At 36.3% G+C, this 20,591-nt stretch overlaps 1 protein-coding gene across 3 annotated transcripts in view; it reads left to right on the top strand.

Moving 5' to 3' along the window:
- Window positions 1–20,591, top strand: part of DNAH7 (dynein axonemal heavy chain 7) — a 279,675-nt gene that overhangs the window by 168,266 nt on the left and 90,818 nt on the right. For all 3 annotated transcript variants that reach the window (XM_027588500.2, XM_027588499.2, XM_027588498.2), the window contains exons 45-47: window positions 686–866; window positions 3,229–3,414; window positions 8,282–8,445. In XM_027588500.2, coding sequence (XP_027444301.2) covers window positions 686–866; window positions 3,229–3,414; window positions 8,282–8,445 — 531 coding nt within the window. The remainder of the gene's footprint in view (window positions 1–685; window positions 867–3,228; window positions 3,415–8,281; window positions 8,446–20,591) is intronic.

Raw genomic sequence — 20,591 nt, 5'->3', positions numbered from 1 at the left:
TGGTTATTCTTCAAAAAGCAAATATTACAGGATGTCTTTCAAATTCACACACAATTTGAATCATTGTATATATAGTTATACACTGTATATGTTTTGGACCATGATGTGTTAATGATAAATTTTAATTTAATATTTTATCGTTTGTTTAGAAAGCTAACATCACTGACCCCATTTTCCAGATAGAAGATAATTTAGATCCATTCTTTTTCTTATATAGTCCCTTCTATTACCAACATACATAATTATAAGATGGCTGGTTTTAGCTAAAGATGTATTCTGAAAATTTTTAAAAAGCAAAATGACATAGATGAAACACCTCACTTCCTAAGAATTAAGCTTTAATGAAATAGACTAGTTTTCATAAATACTGCAATATTTTACATGAATAGACTATTTTCCTTTTGAAAACCACCAATATTCATACTATCAATAATCTAATACTTTATATTAGGTAAAAAAATTACTTATTTGAAAATGTTATTCATGTTTGATATCTATTTTAATCATTTCTTATGTGCTGGGGTCAGGTGTGATAGTTTGATGAAATATGGAATATGGAAACCAGCATAGGTTTTGCCTCAAGATGTGTTTTGACTTATAGTAAGCAGAGAAAAACAAATTCAGTGATAGAAAGTGTACTACAGTATAAAAGGCATATCTAATTTTCTGATTTTACTTTTTGCAGGGTGGCAAAAATAGTAGCTCCTAAAAAGATAAAGCTGGCTGCTGCCGAAGGGGAGCTTAAAATTGCGATGGATGGTCTTCGTAAGAAGCAGGCCGCCCTGCGTGAAGTTCAGGACAAGCTGGCCAAGCTTCAGGATACCCTTGAGCTGAATAAGCAGAAGAAGGCTGATTTGGAAAACCAGGTATATAACACTATAGACAAATACGGGCAAATCCTAATTACTTTAGTAAGAATGATGCTTGCACCAGCAAGTAATAGCTACATCTCCTGTTTTCTTCCTGGTTGGGGATTGGCAAACGATGGCCCACAGGCCAAATCCAGCATTGCCCATTTTTGTATGGCCCACAAGCTAATATATAATAATAATAATAAATAGTTTTGACTTTTTTAATGATTATATAGTAAATGGTTGTATAAATACCTGCCTAATAGCATCAGTTTTGCCTCTAGATCCACAAAGCCCCAAATTTTTAGTTTTGCAGCCCTTCCCCCCCAAAAGAAGTCAATCATCTCTACCTTAGATTATTAAGAATATTAAGAATATTAAGAATATTAAGCTAGATTATTTAAATAATTCCTCACTTTATAGGTAAGGAAATGGAGAACCAAAATATTAGGTGTGTAAGGGGTAATGGCAGAGTAGAGATAAGAACTCAATACCCAGAACCATACTGTGTCCCCTGAAAGTTATTTTAAGACTAAAAAAGGTGATACTGTTTATAATAAGTAACTGCTCAAGTCTAATTATGTTCTGGGAAAAGTCAAAATATTTTATAAAGTCAGTATTTATTGAGTGCTTACTCTGCAAGTCATGGTTGTTCTGAGAACAGTATGTATTATTTATTCTCAAGTCACGGTTGTTCTAGGAACAGTATGTATTATCTCATTTATTCTCAAAACAGCCTTCTGAGGGAGGTCATCTTTTTGTATCATTTTGTAGAAACTAAAGCATAGAAAGGTTAAGTAACTTGCCTATGGTCAACCCAGCTTCTAAGCATGAAGGCTAAAATCTGACTTTAATAACTGTGCTCTTTCCCAGACTTTTTTTCCCATAGGATATGACCACAAATTCTGTATTTATACAAATATGTGACATTGTGCTCATCTTTAGAAATATTACTTACTACAGGGCATGATGTCCGAGTGGTCAGTTTTAGTTTAATCAATATAATAGGTGGGTGTGTGGTTTACTGTAAACATTTGCCAACTCCATTGTATGTTTGAAATTTTTTATTTTTTGTGATAAAATGTTGGAAATCATGATCATGTAAAATGAATATATGCTTATATGTGTACTAAAAATCTGCTTTTGGGGCAAAATTTTACTTAAAATATTTTTACTTAGTAATTTCTGATGGCAACTTTACTGTAGTCCAATACATGATTCAATTTATTATAAACATTGCTGAAAAAAGAATGAAGAGAGAAGCCAGGAAGACAGAAGATATTAAAAGAGGGAAAATTAAAGGACAAAAGATTTAAATTTAGGAAGTATCAAAAATACCGCAATTATATACTGTTGCTTTTTCAAGCCTATCTTTAGATAAACCAGTTTAGTATTTTGTATCTTTTGGTCTAAAAGCATTTATTTAATATAAATATTAGTAGCATTAGGAACAAGTATAAGCCAAATTCTTATTCCACAGTAAACTAAATGCCTCTGCTTTTATCAATTGTTTACTTCCTCTCTTCATGTCAGTCATTTCATTTTGAACCTTAAGCTAGCCTTTGCTTACTCTTGCCTTTATTCAAGAATAATGAGGCTAAGTCACTTAAAATTAAACTACAATAATTCAGGTATTCTACTGGAATATTGCCATTGCATGGGTTGAAATGGCTTTTCCCCAAGTTTTCCGCCTTCATAATTATCCTTTTTCTTTTTTTAATCACATTGCTTAATTACGCATAATCAAATTTGGTTGACAGTCTTCTGCACAAAGTAGGCTCTCAGCTATTGATTGATGTCCTAATTGAAGGTTAATTGCAAGTGTGTGAGTAGGTTGACAAAATTTAACAACTTGAAAATTGTGCTTTGCAAGTAATCATAAATTATTACAACTTTTAAACATTTAACCTTTAAAATTATCATTAAGTCAACCATAAGTTAAATGAGGGGAAGATTTTGATAGAACATTTGAAATAAAATGCATTTAGAGTATTTAAATTTGAGGGAAAACATTTAATTTGCAAGAGACTGTCCTTTATTACATAAGCAAATTTCATTGTCTCCTATTGTAGATCATTCCCTTAAATAGAGCTATTCTTGCATTATGTGATGAATATCCACTAAAAATAGCATAAATTGTGTATACTTCATTATACATACTTACTGTACATACTTTATTATGAACACAATTCTCAAATGTCATGGACTTGCCAGTCTTCATAGTGAGATAGCTCACATTTTTTTAGAGTTAAAAAAAAAATTCCAGATGAAAGTTTGTAATTAAAAAAAGAATTTATCTCAGAGGGCAAAATCTTGCAGAAATTTTTACTTATTTTCTACCTGTGGATGTTGATAAGAGCTGACTTTTATTTTTGAGGTTGACTTGTGCAGCAAAAAGCTAGAACGAGCCGAGCAGCTGATTGGAGGCCTTGGGGGTGAGAAAACACGCTGGAGCCTTACAGCTCTGGAGCTGGGGCAGTTGTACATCAACCTGACAGGTGACATCCTCATTTCCTCAGGAGTTGTTGCTTACCTAGGTGCCTTTACATCAAACTATCGACAGGTAACGAATACTAGTCGATTTCTAAGATCTCTTCCTGACCCTCCCATTTTAGCCAGTACTGACTAATCTTAGAGGATTTTGTTGGCTTGCTTTTTGGTTTTTTGATAAGTATGAAGAACAAATGTTTCCAAGTGATTTCTATCTAGTTGTGTATTTTAGTTATTCTGTAAATTGGCTTGATAGCCATAAGATGCCATATCAAATATTCTTCTAAAATCAAATTGTTTTAGAAACAAAAACACTGACTTTAAAAGGTAACATGAAATGGTAGGCCCTTAATGACAGAGTTTCAGTTCCTAAACAAGTATAAAGATATCAGGGTTTTTTTTTTTACATCTTTTTTTTGGTGTGTATGTTTGTGTAATCAACTACTCTCTATGAGTCTCAATAATGAATCATTTCAAAAATCACTTCAGACACTAAAACTTCAGGGGAGGAAAAGGCAAGCTGGCCTAGAACTGAATCTGTAAGTGGTTTCTTGTCTTAGAAAACAAATGCCAAGTGTCCTGCTTCGAATTACCACCCCTTTGATGGATTCTGCCTCATTCTTTGTGACCCAGTTCCCATTCCTATTTCTTCTTCTTGCTTTTTCCTTCCCTTCTTTCAGTCCATTCCTGAATGAGACCCCATATTGTTCTGTTCTCTTTTGAAAAATTGAACTGGAACCCAACCCAGAACATGGCCCTGTCAAAGCAGTAGGAGAGACTTAGAAAAATTAAAAGTACTGAAAGAAAAAGAAAAGGAGGGTAATGAGAATAAGAAGAGAGAAATTTTAAAACATTTGGCAGTAGTTTCTGGTGTCAAGCAAGTAGAAAAAGAATAAATAATTCACTTTTTGTTTTTGTTTTTGTTTTTCTTTTCTTTTTTTATATAACATTTGCTTTTACCTGGTCTCAGCTGAGCCTTACTTAATTTGGGGGCTTTCTCTTAAGTAGGCTTGATTCTTGGAGGCCAGGTGTTTTAGTTTGTTTGTTTATTTTTAACCAAACCGATTTAAAATCTTCATATACATGGTCTTTCTGTCTCTTTGGGATCTGGTTGCCCTGGTCCTGGTACATGACCTTCATATTCTTCCTCGCTTTGTTCATTTGTATCTTTGAATAACTGCTGCTAAGGCATTAACATCCTGTAGCTCAAACAGTTAATGTTTAGCATGAAACTATCTGGTAATAGATTTGTTTGCTCTATGGTTTCAGAGACTGAGGCTTATCAAGATGAAGGGAATTGCTTAGAGCCACATAGTTGGTTAATGACACAGCAAGAATGAGACTTGCAGTCCCTTGAATCCTCATTTAGCCCTCTTTCTCCTCTCCTATATCAATTTGGAACAATGGTAGGGGTAGCGGCGGCCACCCTTCCCCTCCCCTGCTGGTTCCCAACACACCCTTGGGCACCTGCACTGGCTCCTGCTTAGCATTCCAGAGCCATGCTGAAAGTCCCTTGCCTCCCCACCCTGCCCTCTCTGACACATGTGTTCCGAGGCCCTGGATCTTGCTGACTGCACAGACAACCACTTCCAGAGCCCTGAGGTCCAGAACTGAGACCTTGGAGTTTCCTGGCAGAAGCACAGTGACACTCAAGCTAGACACAGATACAGCCAAAACTCCAAGCTCCTATGAACTCACATCTTCTGTCCTCACCCCTGATTCAAACAGCCATGTCATCCCATCCCAGTTCATCTCTGTGAAGGCTTGAAGGCAATTTTACCCCTGCCTTGCTTCACTATAGCTACCTAGACTTTTACTTTTCTTGAGTCTCTAAGGTTGCTGTTCCTGTGAATGTGTTCTCTATGTCCCCCTCTGACCCGCCCCCTCTCTCGGGTCAGGGCAGCTGTCAGGTTACACCATCAAAATTTTCCCATTCAATTGTAAGCATAAGGTTATAGTGGCGAGTTCAGTGTCTGCCCAAATGCCTGCCTGACTTCCTGAACTTTCATGTCCAAAACCAGCACCTGTGGCTCTTTGTTGGCAGACTTCCCTTGGGTTCTTAGAATCCACTTTGCCCAGTGTTTGGAGAGCTGGAATTGCCTGGGGATTTATCTCCCACTAGGGTGTGCCTGAATGAATGACTGACAGAAGTGGGAGCTTGAGAGTTGTCCTCCCTTCCCTCTGGTTGGAACAGCTCTAAGAACTAACTTATCCTCCTTGTAGGATCAAACCAAAGCCACCCGCTGCAGAACTTTGGCTGATTCCTCACCTTGTGTTGGCTTCTTCCCAGTCCTTGCACTGCTCCCCCTAGCATCCCTTCCTTAATAAATCTTCGTCTCAGAGTCTGCTTCTGGGAAACCCAACTAAGACAAAAAAGCCTTCCAACAATCCTGGTTCTTTTCGAGCATCAAAGTCTCGAGATACCAAGAGCCCTCGATAAATAGCTGGATCCCCTCCTTCCAAGCTTGAATCTGAGTAGCTGTTAATTATTCATCAACCCCTTTGTAGAACTTCTGGCACTCTTCATAAATAAGACATAGAAAACTCCAATTCTTCTAGGATAACTGGGCCCAGGGTATTTCAATTGCCGTGCCCATGCCAATCTCTGAAACAGAATCCCACAGTGCTGTGAGGACACGTAAGCCCTGGAGTTGAATTAATTTGAACTTTCTCATTTTCCCTGCCAACAGTCAAAGTCAGAACAGTGTTGTTGGTGGTGGATATTTTCACCAAGGTGACACTCCTAATGGTCACTTTTTCATTTCTACTATCTATTGCACCAGCTGACTACTAGCCAAGGCTCTTTGCTTGTATTTAAAATAGAGATGCTTGTTCAGAGTACCTCATGTTCATTTCAGTTACTGTCTGCTGCTGTACCCTTTTAGACGTATAATTGGGCCACTTAAATTTCTAATCCACAAATATGATAAAATTGAATAAAAGATGTGAGCAAAATGGGTGCAGGGGTTCAAAAGGTACAGATTTCTAGGTATAAAATAAGTAAGTCCTGGGATGTACTGTACAGCATGATGACTGTAGTTAATAATACTGTCTTGCATATTTGAAAGTTACTAAAATCTTAAAAGGTTTCATAAGAAAAACATTTTTGTAAATATGGTGATGGATGTTAACTAGACTTACTATTTTGGGTTCACAATATATACAAAGAGTGAATCATCATGTTGTGACTACTATCATGTTATATGTCCATTATATTTTTAAGAAAGAGACAAAAAAATAGAAAATAAATCTATAATGACATAAATTAATACATTTTAAAAATGAGTGCCTGACAAAGCTAGATCCTTACAGTTACAAGTACCTCCCCACAAAATGCCTCTTCATTACAGAGGGAAAGGGGGCAAGGCAATGCCGAAGCTGTAGTACAGTATTTCACAAGCACTGCCTTCATTCGGTTTTGAATCCTGATTAAAAGCTCTGAATTCCTCTTTGGGGTAGTTTGCTCAGCCTTCACCCCAACCATTTCCCTTCTCAGGCTCTAATACTCCAGGTTATAATAGGCACTCAACTTACGGTGGCCCTCAGCAACCTAACGCTGCTGAGTGGGGGGGGGGGCAGCCCCTCCTCTGCCGCACCTGTGGAATCCCTCACACTACCCCATCCGCAGGGAGCCCGTGCAGCCCAGCCATCCTTCCCGCATTCTGCTTGTGTATATAACCACCTGTTACGGTTTCACCTCTGCTGTTACCCTGTATCTGGGTGCATCCTCCTGTGAGGCAGCTTTCTCTCGTTTGGCAATACAACTAACAAGAAGTTCTGCTTTTCATCTGAGTGTCTTGTGTTGTGTCCCACCTTCCAAAGAAGCTTTAATTATATCCAAGATCCTAAAATTATGAGATAGAAGCCCGGCAGACAGCACCTTAATCGAGTGATAAAAATCAGTGTCATCAGTAAATGAACAAGTGGAAATCCCGTACGTACCATGTACCATGAAGGGATGCAATGAACATGACATCATTTCTATGACATTACTGCCAAAGGTGCATAACTTGAATTGAACCATGGGGGAACATCATAGAGATGCAACTGTGGGACATTCTGCAAAATAACTGATGAAGGTCCTGAAAGTCATCAACTGCCCCTCACCTGTTGTGGCCTTTCATGGGCAAACCTAAGGGAATGTTGGTTGAGCCTGCTCAGCAGGAGCCCAGGGCAGATGGTGGTGCCCACTGTGCCCACAGCATTCTCCTGCACCTGCCAGCGGGTACTGACACCTTGTGTGTCTGGGTCTCCTCCCCATGTCTCTTCCTCACCTATATTTTCTCTGGTCATGTCTTTCACTTTTTCTGAACTTATTGATATGTAACCTCAAATTGGACCTTGACTTCTGACTTCCTGAGTGTGCACCTGGACTGGAAGTACCTTTTTGATTTCCAAGCAGCCTAGCACACTGTGTCCCGGGTGGTATGTCCCAAACTCCAGTATATGTCCTGATCCTTGTTGGTGCCTGATAGTCCTGCCATGGTCCCTTCCCCACCGGGCATGCAAGAGACAGAAAACAATGTTTTTATGTGTCCCCTACCACTTCAAAGGAGATTTACTTTTATTCCATAATACCGTAATTAGCCTTGCCGGATATTTGTAATTTAAAGAAAATGTAGAGAATAATGATGGTCTCCAGCTACTTTGTCAAGTGCAGCTTTAGAATAAATATTGGCAATTGTTTTTTTTCGGATGCAAAATTCTGATTTCACTATTAAGTGATGTATCTAAAATTAACATTGGATATCGTTCATTTTCATTTGAATGCATAGTGGACCTTCTAAGTCATAATTTGAAAAAATCTGATAAATTGTTTTTGAGGTGCAGTTTCAACAATGGTTTGTTGACTCAAGGAATAAAGTGTAGTTGAGGAATTTACAAAGTATTCATTTGGTGATCTCCAGCCTCATTTTTGTATCTCTCTGTATGTCTTAAAGAACCAAATCAAGGAGTGGACAAATTTGTGCAAGAGGAAAGATATTCCCTGCTCTGATGATTATTCTCTTATGGGTATCCTGGGAGAAGCTGTGACAATTCGAACCTGGAATATTGCTGGGTTACCTTCCGACTCATTTTCCATTGATAACGGGATCATCATCATGTAAGGAAAATACTTTTCTCACAAGTGATCTCTATTAATCAGTTGATTTATTTATCCATGCATCTTTTTAACAATTATAGCTAGAAAACTTTTATAGTATTGAAAAATTTTTATTTAAATCATTAATTAGCTAAATTAAATATGAATAATCACTTTTCCTAGTAATGTTAGAATGATTGCATATTGGAGACTGTAGTAAACAACCAAAAACCCTAATGACTTCTACTTAATTTTTAATCAGCTTTTGGCAAATGGAGCAAAACCCTACCATGAGTAAATGAAGTCCAAAATATTTATTCCCATAAAATTACAGGGTTTTTGTTATTGCAGGTTAATGAAATGTGCAGCAGTGGATTGTTGGTGGTGATGGGTTCAGGTGTACCAAATTCTTAGTCCCTGCTGTGTGTGGGACTAGCTTCAAAGATATGGATACATTTCTGGTCCTGGGCTGCTTGGGACATTCAAGATATAGTGGATGCTATTCCTGGAATGTCCTGGTTAGTAGACAAAGCCCACGGAAATTGGGCTGGGAGAATACTGCAGGCTCATCCAGCCTCACCTTTCCTGAAGGTCTTATCTCCCAGAAACCAAGGACTTCAGCCTGCCCCAGTATGAGGACAGTCATGATTTGTGTTATTTCCTAGTTCATGTTACCATGGTCCTTCCATCACTGGGCCAGTCTTCCTGGAGGTTTTAGGAGATTAGGAATAGCACAGGTAAACCCTCAGTAGAAATGTTCAGTTCTGTGTTACATGACTATTTTAATTAGTTGTTAGTTTACTACTGAAAAGGTAATTGATGTTGTAGTACTTAAAGAACAAATGGCAGACACGTGAATTTTTTAAAATAGAATTAACTACTACGTGTGAAGACTGGTTATTCTTAAATTTTGTGTATGTAATATTTATGAAAATTATTCCACAAATCAAAATTCTGATGAACATGTTTCTTTACTGCTCAACAAATGATCCTGATATATATATGCACTCTTTAGCATATATTTTCTGAATTGTTCTATAAGGATTTGAGGTGAGTGCAATTTGAATATAAGTAAAAATCTGATGAGACCACCTAGGGGAAATTAAAGAAGTAGTTACTTCTAGGTATTTCAGACAAGCTCATCCTTACATCTGGGCCCTGAATTAAGTTCAAAGCTTTCTAGTAATTAAGGCAAAAAAGAAAAGCCGTGTCACATGGTTCCCATATTTTTAGCCAAGTAAATCATACTTGGACGAACTTTTTCAGGAACTAAGCTTAAATGTAATTACTTTATTGATTTGGAGAAAAGACTACAAAGCTTTTCTTTGGGGAATGAAAATTAAGTACTTGGTACTCTGCTCTCATAATCTAAATCAATCCAGAAGAGAAATGATAGAATCTAATAAATATGTGCATTAGTTGGCCATTGAAACAGATTTTTAAATGCGTTTTCACAAGTACAGGATGACAGCCAGTTTTTTAAATTGTTTAACAAGTCGGTGTCACACAGAGAGTTTGTGTTGATGTTTTAATGTGAGAATACAATTAGACATTGACACAGATGGGAGGTTTCTGAAAGTTTAGAAGCCCACTTTTACTTTGCCCAGCTGTATCAGTTAACTTCAGCTTAAAGAATAATCAGATTTTTTCTGTTTTTGCTATTGCTATTTTTTCTCTTTCAGAAAAAATACTTTGCTTTTTCCAAGCACTTGTGAATGTAATTGATCATGTCCCACATAATGGTAGTCCTGTCTTTATTGTTTCGATTGGCAGGTTATATATGTTTGTTCCACCTGGCAGGATATCTACAACCATTATATTCATTGGAGGCTAAGTACCTTCATACTTTTCAGCAAATGTACTCTTTCTTTTGGGTCCAGTCATATTTCAATAATAATAGGAGATGAATATTTCTGCGTTTAAGTTTCCAAATCTTTTAGTGATTATTTTTCAAGGTAACAAATTCACACTTCAGGAGATCAAGAGGTAAAAAATGGTGTAAATGAGCCAGAACTCCCTTACATTGTTTGTAAAAATGTTGAAATATTAGCAGAAAGTTATGGTAGCAACTTTACTAAGAAAGAAATAGTAACATTTTTCATTCTTGGCTTATTTTGTCTTTTGGTAATCTTATACTGAGAGGTTTCGGTAAATAGGTTTAAGGTGATCATTTTGAAGTATCAGATAAGTATCTTATTTACTTGCCTAGTGTGTTCTTCCATTCCCCAGAGATATTTGCTTGATAATGATAATACCTAATACTGAGCACTTAACTAAAGACCTAATCCTGTGCTAAGTGCTTTTTACGTACTATCTCAGCTGACTGAAGAGTTGATTATTTAGGAAAATGGGAAGAATCTATAAAATTTAGATAAGTTGGAACATAATTAACTTTTGGAGCTGTTGACACCTGAAGGTCCTTGGCTAATCAGAATTTCAAGGGCTAGTGATAACATTAAATGTAATTGGATTGTATCTGAACATTTCACAGGGAAATAGTATTAAGATTGTTTCACCACTTGGTAAATCAGACCTATATATCTAATACAACTCTGTTTTTTAAAAATGTCTTTTAGTTTTCCTTTCTATAGGAGTCAGACAAACTAGGTTTATTTCAGTAGCAGTAATAACTGAGAGGAGCACCCACCTTTCATTGTCTGTTTTTATCTATTTTTATGTATGTGTGTAAAAAGGAATATAGCAAAACTCTTTGAGATACACCTCTGTTATATATTTAAATTCTGTGTCCTTCCATGCAGATTATCCTGAACATGTACTATCACTGTTAGAAGTCTGTATTTTGCAAAAGTCCCAAAGAGCACCAAATAATAATCCTCTCTAGATAATCACAAAAGAACAAACAGTATTAAACTTGGAATGCTGAGTCTATAAAAAATCAGTTTTCATTTGGGAACCAGATTTTAAAGCATTTCTAGGTTCAAGAATGTTGGGTGGAGGAAGTAAGAAAATTGTGTGGAGAAAGATGTTGTCTTGTCAAAAAATAAAGCAAAATAATGGAGAGGAAGTAAACAGAAATACGGTGCTTGTTCATTTCAAATTCAGGATTTATATTCATCCAAAGAGTGAAGCTGTTTAAACCAATATGTGTTGCATATAGCTCTCCACAATAATTGTTATTAAAACCCCAGTACATTCTTCTCTATTTCCCTGAAGAATGTCTCCTTTGAGATTTTATTCATTTGATATGTTATGCTATAGAAGCCCTAATCTTTAAAAGCAAAATTTGCTTTAAGGGGCCGCTGGGTGGCTGAGTCAGTTGAGTGTTGGACTCTTGGTTTCAGCTCAGGTCATGTGTGATCTCATGAGTGGTGAGATCAAGCCCTACACTGGGCTCCGTGCTCAGTGCAGAGTCTGCTGGATTCTTTCCCTCTTCCTCTCCCTCCCCCTCACCCCCTCTCCCAGCTCGTGTGTGTGCACGCGTTGTGTGTGCTCTCATAAATAAATAAATCTTAAAAATAAAGCAAAATTTGCTTTAGAAGAAAAAACAGCTGAAGTCACAACATTGTCCTGCTTTTGAATCAAAAAGATATGTTATATTGGGGGTGTTGTTTGGGGAAAATAAGTTTCATATAATTGTTAACTGGATATGGAACAGCATCTCTGTCTGTATAAATATACCAAGATAGTACTTGTGTAAATATATATATATAAATAGTAAATATATATAGTAAATATATAGATATAGAGAGAGTACTGTGTAAATACACACACACACACACACACACACACACACACAATTGTTCCAGCACAACATTTTTTAAAACATTACTTTTTCCGGGGGCACCTGGGTGGCTCAGTTGGTTAAGCTGCTGCCTTCGGCTCAGGTCATGATCCCAGGGTCCTGGGATCGAGCCCCACATTGGTATCCCCCCAATTGGCGGGGAGCCTGCTTCTTCCTCTCCCTCTGCTGCTCCCCCTGCTCATGCTCTCTCTCTCTCTGTCAAATAAATAAAATCTTAAAAACAAAACAAACAAACAAAAAACCCCACATTACTTTCTCCATTGAATTGTTTCTACATCTTTGTTGAAAGTCCGTTATCCACATATATGTAGGTCTATTTCTGGATTGTCTATTCTGTTCTATTGATCTACTTTTCTGGTTTGATGCAAAAACTGCATTGCCTTGATTAGTATAGCTTTATATTAGGTCTTGAAGTTAGATTATGTCTTCCAACTTTGCTTTTTTTTTCAAAATTGTGTCTATTTTTTACCTCTCATTATAAATTTTGGAATCAGTTTTTAAATATCTACAAAAGATCGTTGGTGGAATTTTGATTGGAACTGCATTGAATCTATACATCAATTTGAGAAAAAATTACAATAAGTCTTCTAAAGAAAACACAATATATCCCTGTTTTTAAAATTTTTCATTTTTTTTCAAATTTTTATTTAAATTCTAGTTAACATATAGTGTAGTACTGGTTTCAGGAATAGAGTTTACTGACTCATCACTTACATATAACACCCAGTGCTCATCATAACAAATGCCCTCCTAATACCCATCACCCAAGCCTATCCCCCACCAACCTCCCTTCCAGCAATGCTCAGTTTGTTCTCTATCATTAAGAGTTTCTTATGGTGGGGCGCCTGGGTGGCTCAGTCATTAAGCATCTACCTTTGGCTCAGGTCATGATCTCAGGGTCCTGGAATCAAGCCCCACGTTGGGCTCCCTGCTCAGTGGGAAGCCTGCTTCTCCCTTTCCCGCTCCCCTTCCTGTGTTCCCTCTCTTGCTGTCTCTCTCTGTCAAATAAATAAACAAAATATAAAAAAAATGAGTTTCTTATGGTTGTTTCCTTCTCTCTCTTTTTTTCCTCCCTTCCCATATGTTCATCTGTTTTGTTTCTTAAATTCCACATATGATATTTTCTTTCTCTGCTTTATTTCACTTAGCATAATATATTCTAGCCCCATCCACATCATTGTAAATGGCAAGATTTCATTGTTTTTGACGGCTGAGTAGTATTCCATTGTATATATACACACCACCTCTTTATCCATTCATCAGTCTATGGACATTTGGGCCCTTTCCATAATTTAGCTTTAGTTGATAATGCTGCTATAGATATCAGGATGCAGGTACCCTTTTGAATCTGTATCTTTGTATCCTTTGGGTAAATACCTAATAGTGCAATTGCTGGATTGTAAGGTGGTTCTATTTTTACCTTTTTGAGGAAACTCCATACTGTTTTCCACAGTGGCTGCACCAGTTTGCTTTCCCACCAACAGTGTAAGAGGGTTCCCCTTTCTCTGTATTCTCACCAACATCTGTTTCTTGTGTTAATTTTAGCCATTCTGACATGTGTGAGGTGGTATCTCATCATGGTTTTGATTTGATGAGTGATGTTAGGCATCTTTTCATGTGACTGTTAGCCATCTGGATATCTTCTTTGGAAAATGTCTATTCATGTCTTCTGCCCATTTCTGAACTGGATTATTTGTTTTTTGGGTGTTGAGTTTAATAAATTCTTTATAGATTTTGGATCCTAACCCTTTATCTGATGTCATTTGCAATACCTTCTCCCATTCCACAGGCTTTCTTTTAGTTTTGTTGATTGTTTCTTTCATTGTGCAGACACTTTTTATCATGTTTCTGTTTTTTTTTAGATATCCTTTGATTTCTTTCATCAGTATTTCATTGTTAGATTTATATCCAGTACTTCTTAATTTTTGTGTGCTATTGTAAATGGTACTTTAAAAAAGTTTATTCAGTTGTTCATTGCTGGTATTAGAAAAGCAATTGATTTTTGAATATTGACCATGTACTTTGTGACCTTGATAAATTCATTTATTAGTTCTAGGATGTTTTATATAGATTCATTAGGATATTATACAGAGACAAACTGCAAATAGAGGCACTTTCATTTCTTAATTTCTAATATTATGCCTCTTAATTTTTTTTCTTGGCTTATGGTACTGTCAAGGACTTTTTTATTGGCTAGTGTAAGAATACTTGTTATACAAATATAATTTACACTGGCTAATATAATAGGGGAGATGAAATTGTACATTGTTGCCTTTTCCTAATCTTAGGGGAAACAAATTAGCCTTTCACTAAGACATACAGTATCAGCTGTAGGATTTTTTGTACATCCCTTTTATCAGGTAAAGGAAATTCCCTCTGTTCCTAGTTTGCTGAGGATTTTTATCTTTAATACATGTTAAATTTTGTCAAGTGCTTGTTTTGTGTCTATTGAGATATATTTTTTTAAGTTTAGTTTATTAATATGGTGAACTGTACTGATTGATTTTTTGAATGTTTGACTAGCCTTGCTTTTCCAGGATAAACCCTACCTGGTCTTCATGTATTCTCCTTTTTATATATTTCTGATTCAATTTGCTGGTACTTCGTTGATTTTTCTGTTTATGAGGGATATTGGTATGTGCTTTCTTTTTTTTAAAATGTCTATACAGTTTCATTATCAAGGTAATGCTGGTCTCATAAAACAAATTGGAAAGTGTTCTCTCCCATTCTATTTTCTGGAAGAGATTATGTAGTATTATCTCTTCCTTCAATGTTTTGCAGAAATAACCAAAGAAACTATTTGTGCCTGGAACTTTCTTTGTTGGGAGATGTTATCTATGATTCCAAATTTAAAAGAGTTGAAGTTATCTTAATAGTTAAAGAAAATTTAAGTTATCTATTATTAAGTGAGATTTGGTAGTTTCTATCTTTCAAGAAATTGGTCCATTTCAACTAAATTGTCAAATTTGTGGGCATAGAGTTGTTTGTAGTATTCCCTTGCCATCCTTTTAATCTCTGCAGGATCTATAATGATAATCTTCTTTATCATTCCTGATATCAGTAATTAGCATTTTCTTTGCTTATCTTGATCAGTCTAGCTAGAGTTTGATAATTTTTCCTGATCCTATCTAAGAATAAGGCTTTCATTTCATTGTTTTTCTCCATCTTTTTGGTTTTCCATTTTATTGACTTCTGCTTTAATATTTGTTCTTTCCTTATGCTTGTTTTTGGCCTAAACTACTCTTCTTTCTGTGGTTTCCTGAGGTGAAAGCTTAAGTTACCGATTTTAGATTTTCCTTCTTTTCTAATCTATGCATTTACTGCTGTACATTTCCCACTAAGCACTGCTTTAGCTGCATAGCACAAATTTTGATATGTTGTATTTTCATTTCCTTTAAAATATGTTCTTATTTCTCAGAGACTTCCTCTTTAATTTATAGGTCTTTTAAAAATACATTAATTTCCAAATATTTGATACATTTTAAGGTATCTTCTGCTATTTTTTAATTTGTAACTTAATTCCATTATGTTCAGAGAACATACATTTAACATGTGTTAAATTTTGGGGCGCCTGGGTGGCTCAGTCATTAAGCGTCTGCCTTCAGCTCAGGTCATGATCCCAGGGTCCTGGGATCGAGCCCTGCATCGGGCTCCCTGCTCCGCGGGAAGCCTGCTTCTCCCTCTCCCACTCCCCCTGCTTGTGTTCCCTCTCTCGCTGTGTCTCTCTCTGTCAAATAAATAAATAAAATCTTTAAAAAAATGTGTTAAAGTTTGTTTTATGGTATAAATATGGTCTGTCTTTGTGAATGTTCCTTATATACTTGAAAAAATATGTATTTTGCTATTATTGGGTAGTGGGTTCTTTAAATGTCAGTTGAGTTGTGTGATAATGCTGTTCACATCTTCCATATCCTTGCTAATTTGCTGTCTACTTATTGTCCCTTCAGTTCTATTAGTTTTGGCCTCGTGTGTTTTGGAGCTCTGTTGTTAGATGCATAGGCATGTAGGATTATTATGTCTTCATGGCAAATTGACCCTTTTATTATTATGTAATGTCTCTCTTTATCCCTGATAATTTTTCTTCTTCTGAAGTCTATATACAATTCAGCTTTTTTTTGATTAGTGTTTGCATGGTGTATCTTTCACCATGATTTTATTTAATATAAATATATTACTATATTTAAGGTATCTATATCTTGTAGATAGCATACAGTTAGAGGTTATATTTTTCCAAACTGATAATCTCTCTCCATTAGTATGTTTAAAAAACTTTATACTTAATGTGGTTTGTATAAATGTATTCGGATCTACCATTTTATTATTTTCCTTTTCTGTTTTTACCTCTAATTTTTGTTGCTCTGTTTCTCATTCTATTGGATTATTTGAATAACCCACAATTTTTAGTATTCCATTTTCACTATAATGCTTTGCATTATTTTTTAGTACAAATTTTTCTATCTACTTAGAGATAATATTTTACCACTTCAATTAAAATATAGAAGGCTTGCAACCATGTAGGTCTTCTTTACCCTCCCTTGATTATGTTACAGTAGTCATATGTATTACATCTGTATACTTTAAAGCTCTCCCCAACTTAATGTTTATTGTCTCAAATATTTATACATATTTTAAAGAAATTAAGAGGAGAAAAACAGTCTATGATATTTAGCAATTCATTGCTCTTTTTTTCTTTCTAAAATTTATTGTGGTATCATTTTCCTTCAGAGTGAAGAACTTTAGAATTTGTTTAGAGTAAATCTGCTGGCAAAGAATTTTCTTAGTTTCCTTGATCCGAGAATGTCTTTATTTTGCCTTTATTCTTGAGGGATATTTTTAGATATTTATTTAGATATAGAGTTCTGTGTTGACAATTCTTTTCATTCTACTAAGAATGTTCTACTGTGTTCTGGCTTTATGATTTCTGAGGTGAAATCTGCAGTCATTTGAATAATTGTCATCTATATGTAATATATCACTTTTCTCTGGCTGCTTTCAAAAATATTCTTTCAAATCCTTGGTTTTTAGCAGTTTTAATGTATCTGGGGGTGTGTTCATTTTTGTGTTTTATTTTTGTTTTTGTTTCTTAGTTTCTCCTTTATTGAGGATTGCTCAGCTTTGTGAAACTGTAAATTTATGTGTTTCACTGAATTTGAGAAAGTTTCAGTCATTTTTTTCAAATATGTTTTCTGTATTAATCTCTTTCTCCTCTCCTGGGACCCCCATCACATGAATAAATCTCTTAATATTTTCTCACAGGTCTTGGAGGCTCTGTTTGTTTTATCTGTTTTTTTTTCCTCTTTAAGTGTTCAAATTGGATTATTTGTATGCATCTGTCTTTTAGATCACTGACTTTCCTCTGTCATCTCCTTTCTGCAATCAAATCCTTATACTGGAATTCTTATTTCAGATATTCTTCAGCTCTAAAATTTTCTTTTAGTTCTTTTTATTTTTTCTGTTTCTCTGCTACAAACACCTCTTTCCATTTATCTATTTTTAAAGATTTTATTTATTTAGAGAGAGAGAGCTCAACCCAGGGGAGAGGCAGAGAGAGAGGGAGAAATAATCTCAAGCAGACTCCCCACTTAGCACGGAGCCTGCCGCAAGGCTCAGTCTCATGGCCCATGAGATCATGACCTGAGCAGAAATCAAGAGTCCGATGCTTAACCAACTGAGCCACTCAGGTGCCCCGATCATTTATTTATTTATTTATTTAATGTTCACCTTTACCTTGTGGAGGATGCTTATAATAACTGCTTTGAAGTTTTTTTTTTTTTTTCCTGATAATTCCAGCATCTTGCTTTTTCTTTGAGAATTAGTCCTATTCTGGCTCTTTGTATGTCAGGTAATTTTGGATTACACCCTGGAACTTTTTTGTTTTTTAATATTCAGTAACGTATAGTACATCATTAGTTTTTGATGTAGTGTTCAGTGATTCATTAGTTGCATATAAAACCCAGTGCTCATCAAAACACATGCCCTCCTTAATACCCATAACCCAGTTACCCCATTCCCCCCACCCCCTCCATTCTGTAACCCTCAGTTTCTTTCCTGGAGTCCAGAGTCTCTCATGGTTTGTCTCCCTCTGATTTCTTCCCATTCAATTTTCCCTCCCTTCCCCTGTGGTCCTCCGCTCTATTCCTTATGTTCCACATATGAGTGAAACCACTTGATAATTGTCTTTCTCTGCTTGACTTATTTCACTTAGCACAATCCCCTCCAGTTCCATCCATGTTCTTGCAAATGGTGGGTATTCACCCTTTCTGATGCACCCTGGACCTTTTGAATGAAATTCTGTTTCCTATTAAAATCTTCTGGATAAGACTAATTTTTCTTTCAGTAGTCAATCAACTTGGTTAGGTTCAGTTGCTTTTCTTCTGTGGGTGATGTTTCCAGTGTCAGGTCATAATTAAAAGCCTTTGCTATGCTGTCTAGATACACTTCTCAGCATGCATTACTCAGGGGTTAGTATGGGACTTGGGTATATATCATAGCCCAAAGCCTTTGGTATGCTTCTTTGGATGTGTTTTACACATGTACAGCTTGCTGGTGAGCTCAGAACTTGTGTCTGAATTAGGGAATCCTTTCTTTGGGTCTGTCTCCTCCAGAATTTCTCCCTTACTTTCCATATGCCAGGGACCCCTTTTTCTGTATTTTTCTGTCCAAAATGATGGCATTCCCTCAGAGTTTCAGCTTCCCACACTTTTGTATGACGTGTGTCCATACTTGGGACAAAGTGGCAAGAGGAAAAAAGGAAAATACTGGGGTTCCTCCTTCTTTGGACTAAATCTTTGTGTCCACCAAATTGATATGTTGAGCCTAAGTCACCATTGTGATGGCATTTGGAGTTGCAGCCTTGGAAGGTTATTGGGACATGAGGGTGGAGTCTTGAACGGGGGTAGTGCCCTTAAGAGACACAGAGGGATGATCACTCTGCTGTTTGCCATATGAGGAGGTGGTGAGAAGACTGCCATCTGCAAACCAGATCACTGGACTGGGACCTTGATTCCTGGGCTTCCCAGCCTCCAGAACTGTGAAAAATGTCTGTTATTTAAGCTACCCAGTCTCTGGTCGTTTGTTGGAACAGCCTGAGGAGCAGACTAAGATTATGGTTACACACCATGCACAGCACAGGCCCCTTTGCCCAGCTCTGTTATCCACAGCGATTGGTTTTCTTTCAGTGTAGTGCCTGCGCTATCCCTACTTCTATGTGGGATTACAGTTCTGTGGCTGTCCCACCCTCTCGAGCTCACACATTATCATTTTCTGTCTTCTAGTTTGAATTTTTGCTACATTAGGCTTGTTTTTCAACCAATGCCAGAAGATAGAAGGGAAAAAACAACAACGACGACAAACACACAAGAAATGTACTACCCCTTTATTGGTCGTTCCTCAAGTTTTAACTTTCTTCCCATTCACTTTTTATTATTTAGTTTTTAGAATCTGTAAGTAAAATTTTGTATTTTATCCATTTTAATGGATAATATCATTATAATCAGTCGAAGAGAAAGGCTATGGCAGACTTAGCCCAGGTTGGTCAGCACCAGAATCCTTTCCTCCAAATTTGAGATGGTGTTCTTTGGACTGGTATTCCCCATGCAGGGATGACCACTTAGAAAATGCCTGCTTTAAGAATCTGTTAACCTGTATGATGTTTGCCAGATGCTTTTTGTTGTTTACCTTCCAGTAGGTTATCACACTTTATTTGATCTAGGGAAAAAGGATAAAGAAGAATCACAGTGGACCTTTCCCTCAAAGAATATCCAATTTAGATGAATGATGCCATTAACAAATTCTAAAATTACCGTAACAGAATATGATCATTTATTCAGAGTGCCATTAATGTAATATGGATGAACTGCTAAAGAGGTTGTGAGAGAAAAGAGACAAAGATGGGTTTGTGTATTGCATAACATTTGAGCTGACCCTGAAACGTTAGTAGGACTTGAACATGAAGGGATGAGAAGTGCATTTGGGACAAAGGTATTGTCAACATGGGTATTGTGGTTAAAAATTATGGAAGCAACAGAAGGAAGAGTGAGTAATTCAGTTTCTTTAGGGAAGCAAAAATGCTAATACACATAATCCTCCCAACTTAAAAATATTTCTAAAATGTGACAGAATGAAACTTACATATTTATAAGTTTTACTTTCTAATTTTCCTTCTCCCTTTAGTTTCTTATGGATATGGTTCTCTTTTTATTAGTTGATTACATTTAAGATATTACACTACTCTTTTGGTCTCATTTCTTACTAAATATAATTAACATTATGGTGTGGACTGAATTGTCCACCCTCCCAATTCATATGTTGACTATAGTAGTGTGACTGGAGAGAGGGCCTTTAAGGAGGTAATTAAGGATAAGTGAGGTCATAAGTGTGGAGCTCTAATTCAATAGGACTGGTG

The sequence above is a fragment of the Zalophus californianus genome, chromosome 3, assembly GCF_009762305.2.
Source record: "Zalophus californianus isolate mZalCal1 chromosome 3, mZalCal1.pri.v2, whole genome shotgun sequence".
NCBI classification, from domain to species: Eukaryota; Metazoa; Chordata; class Mammalia; order Carnivora; family Otariidae; genus Zalophus; species Zalophus californianus.
The sequence above is the reverse complement of the archived record's forward strand: the minus strand, read 5'-3'. Positions and strand labels throughout refer to the sequence as shown.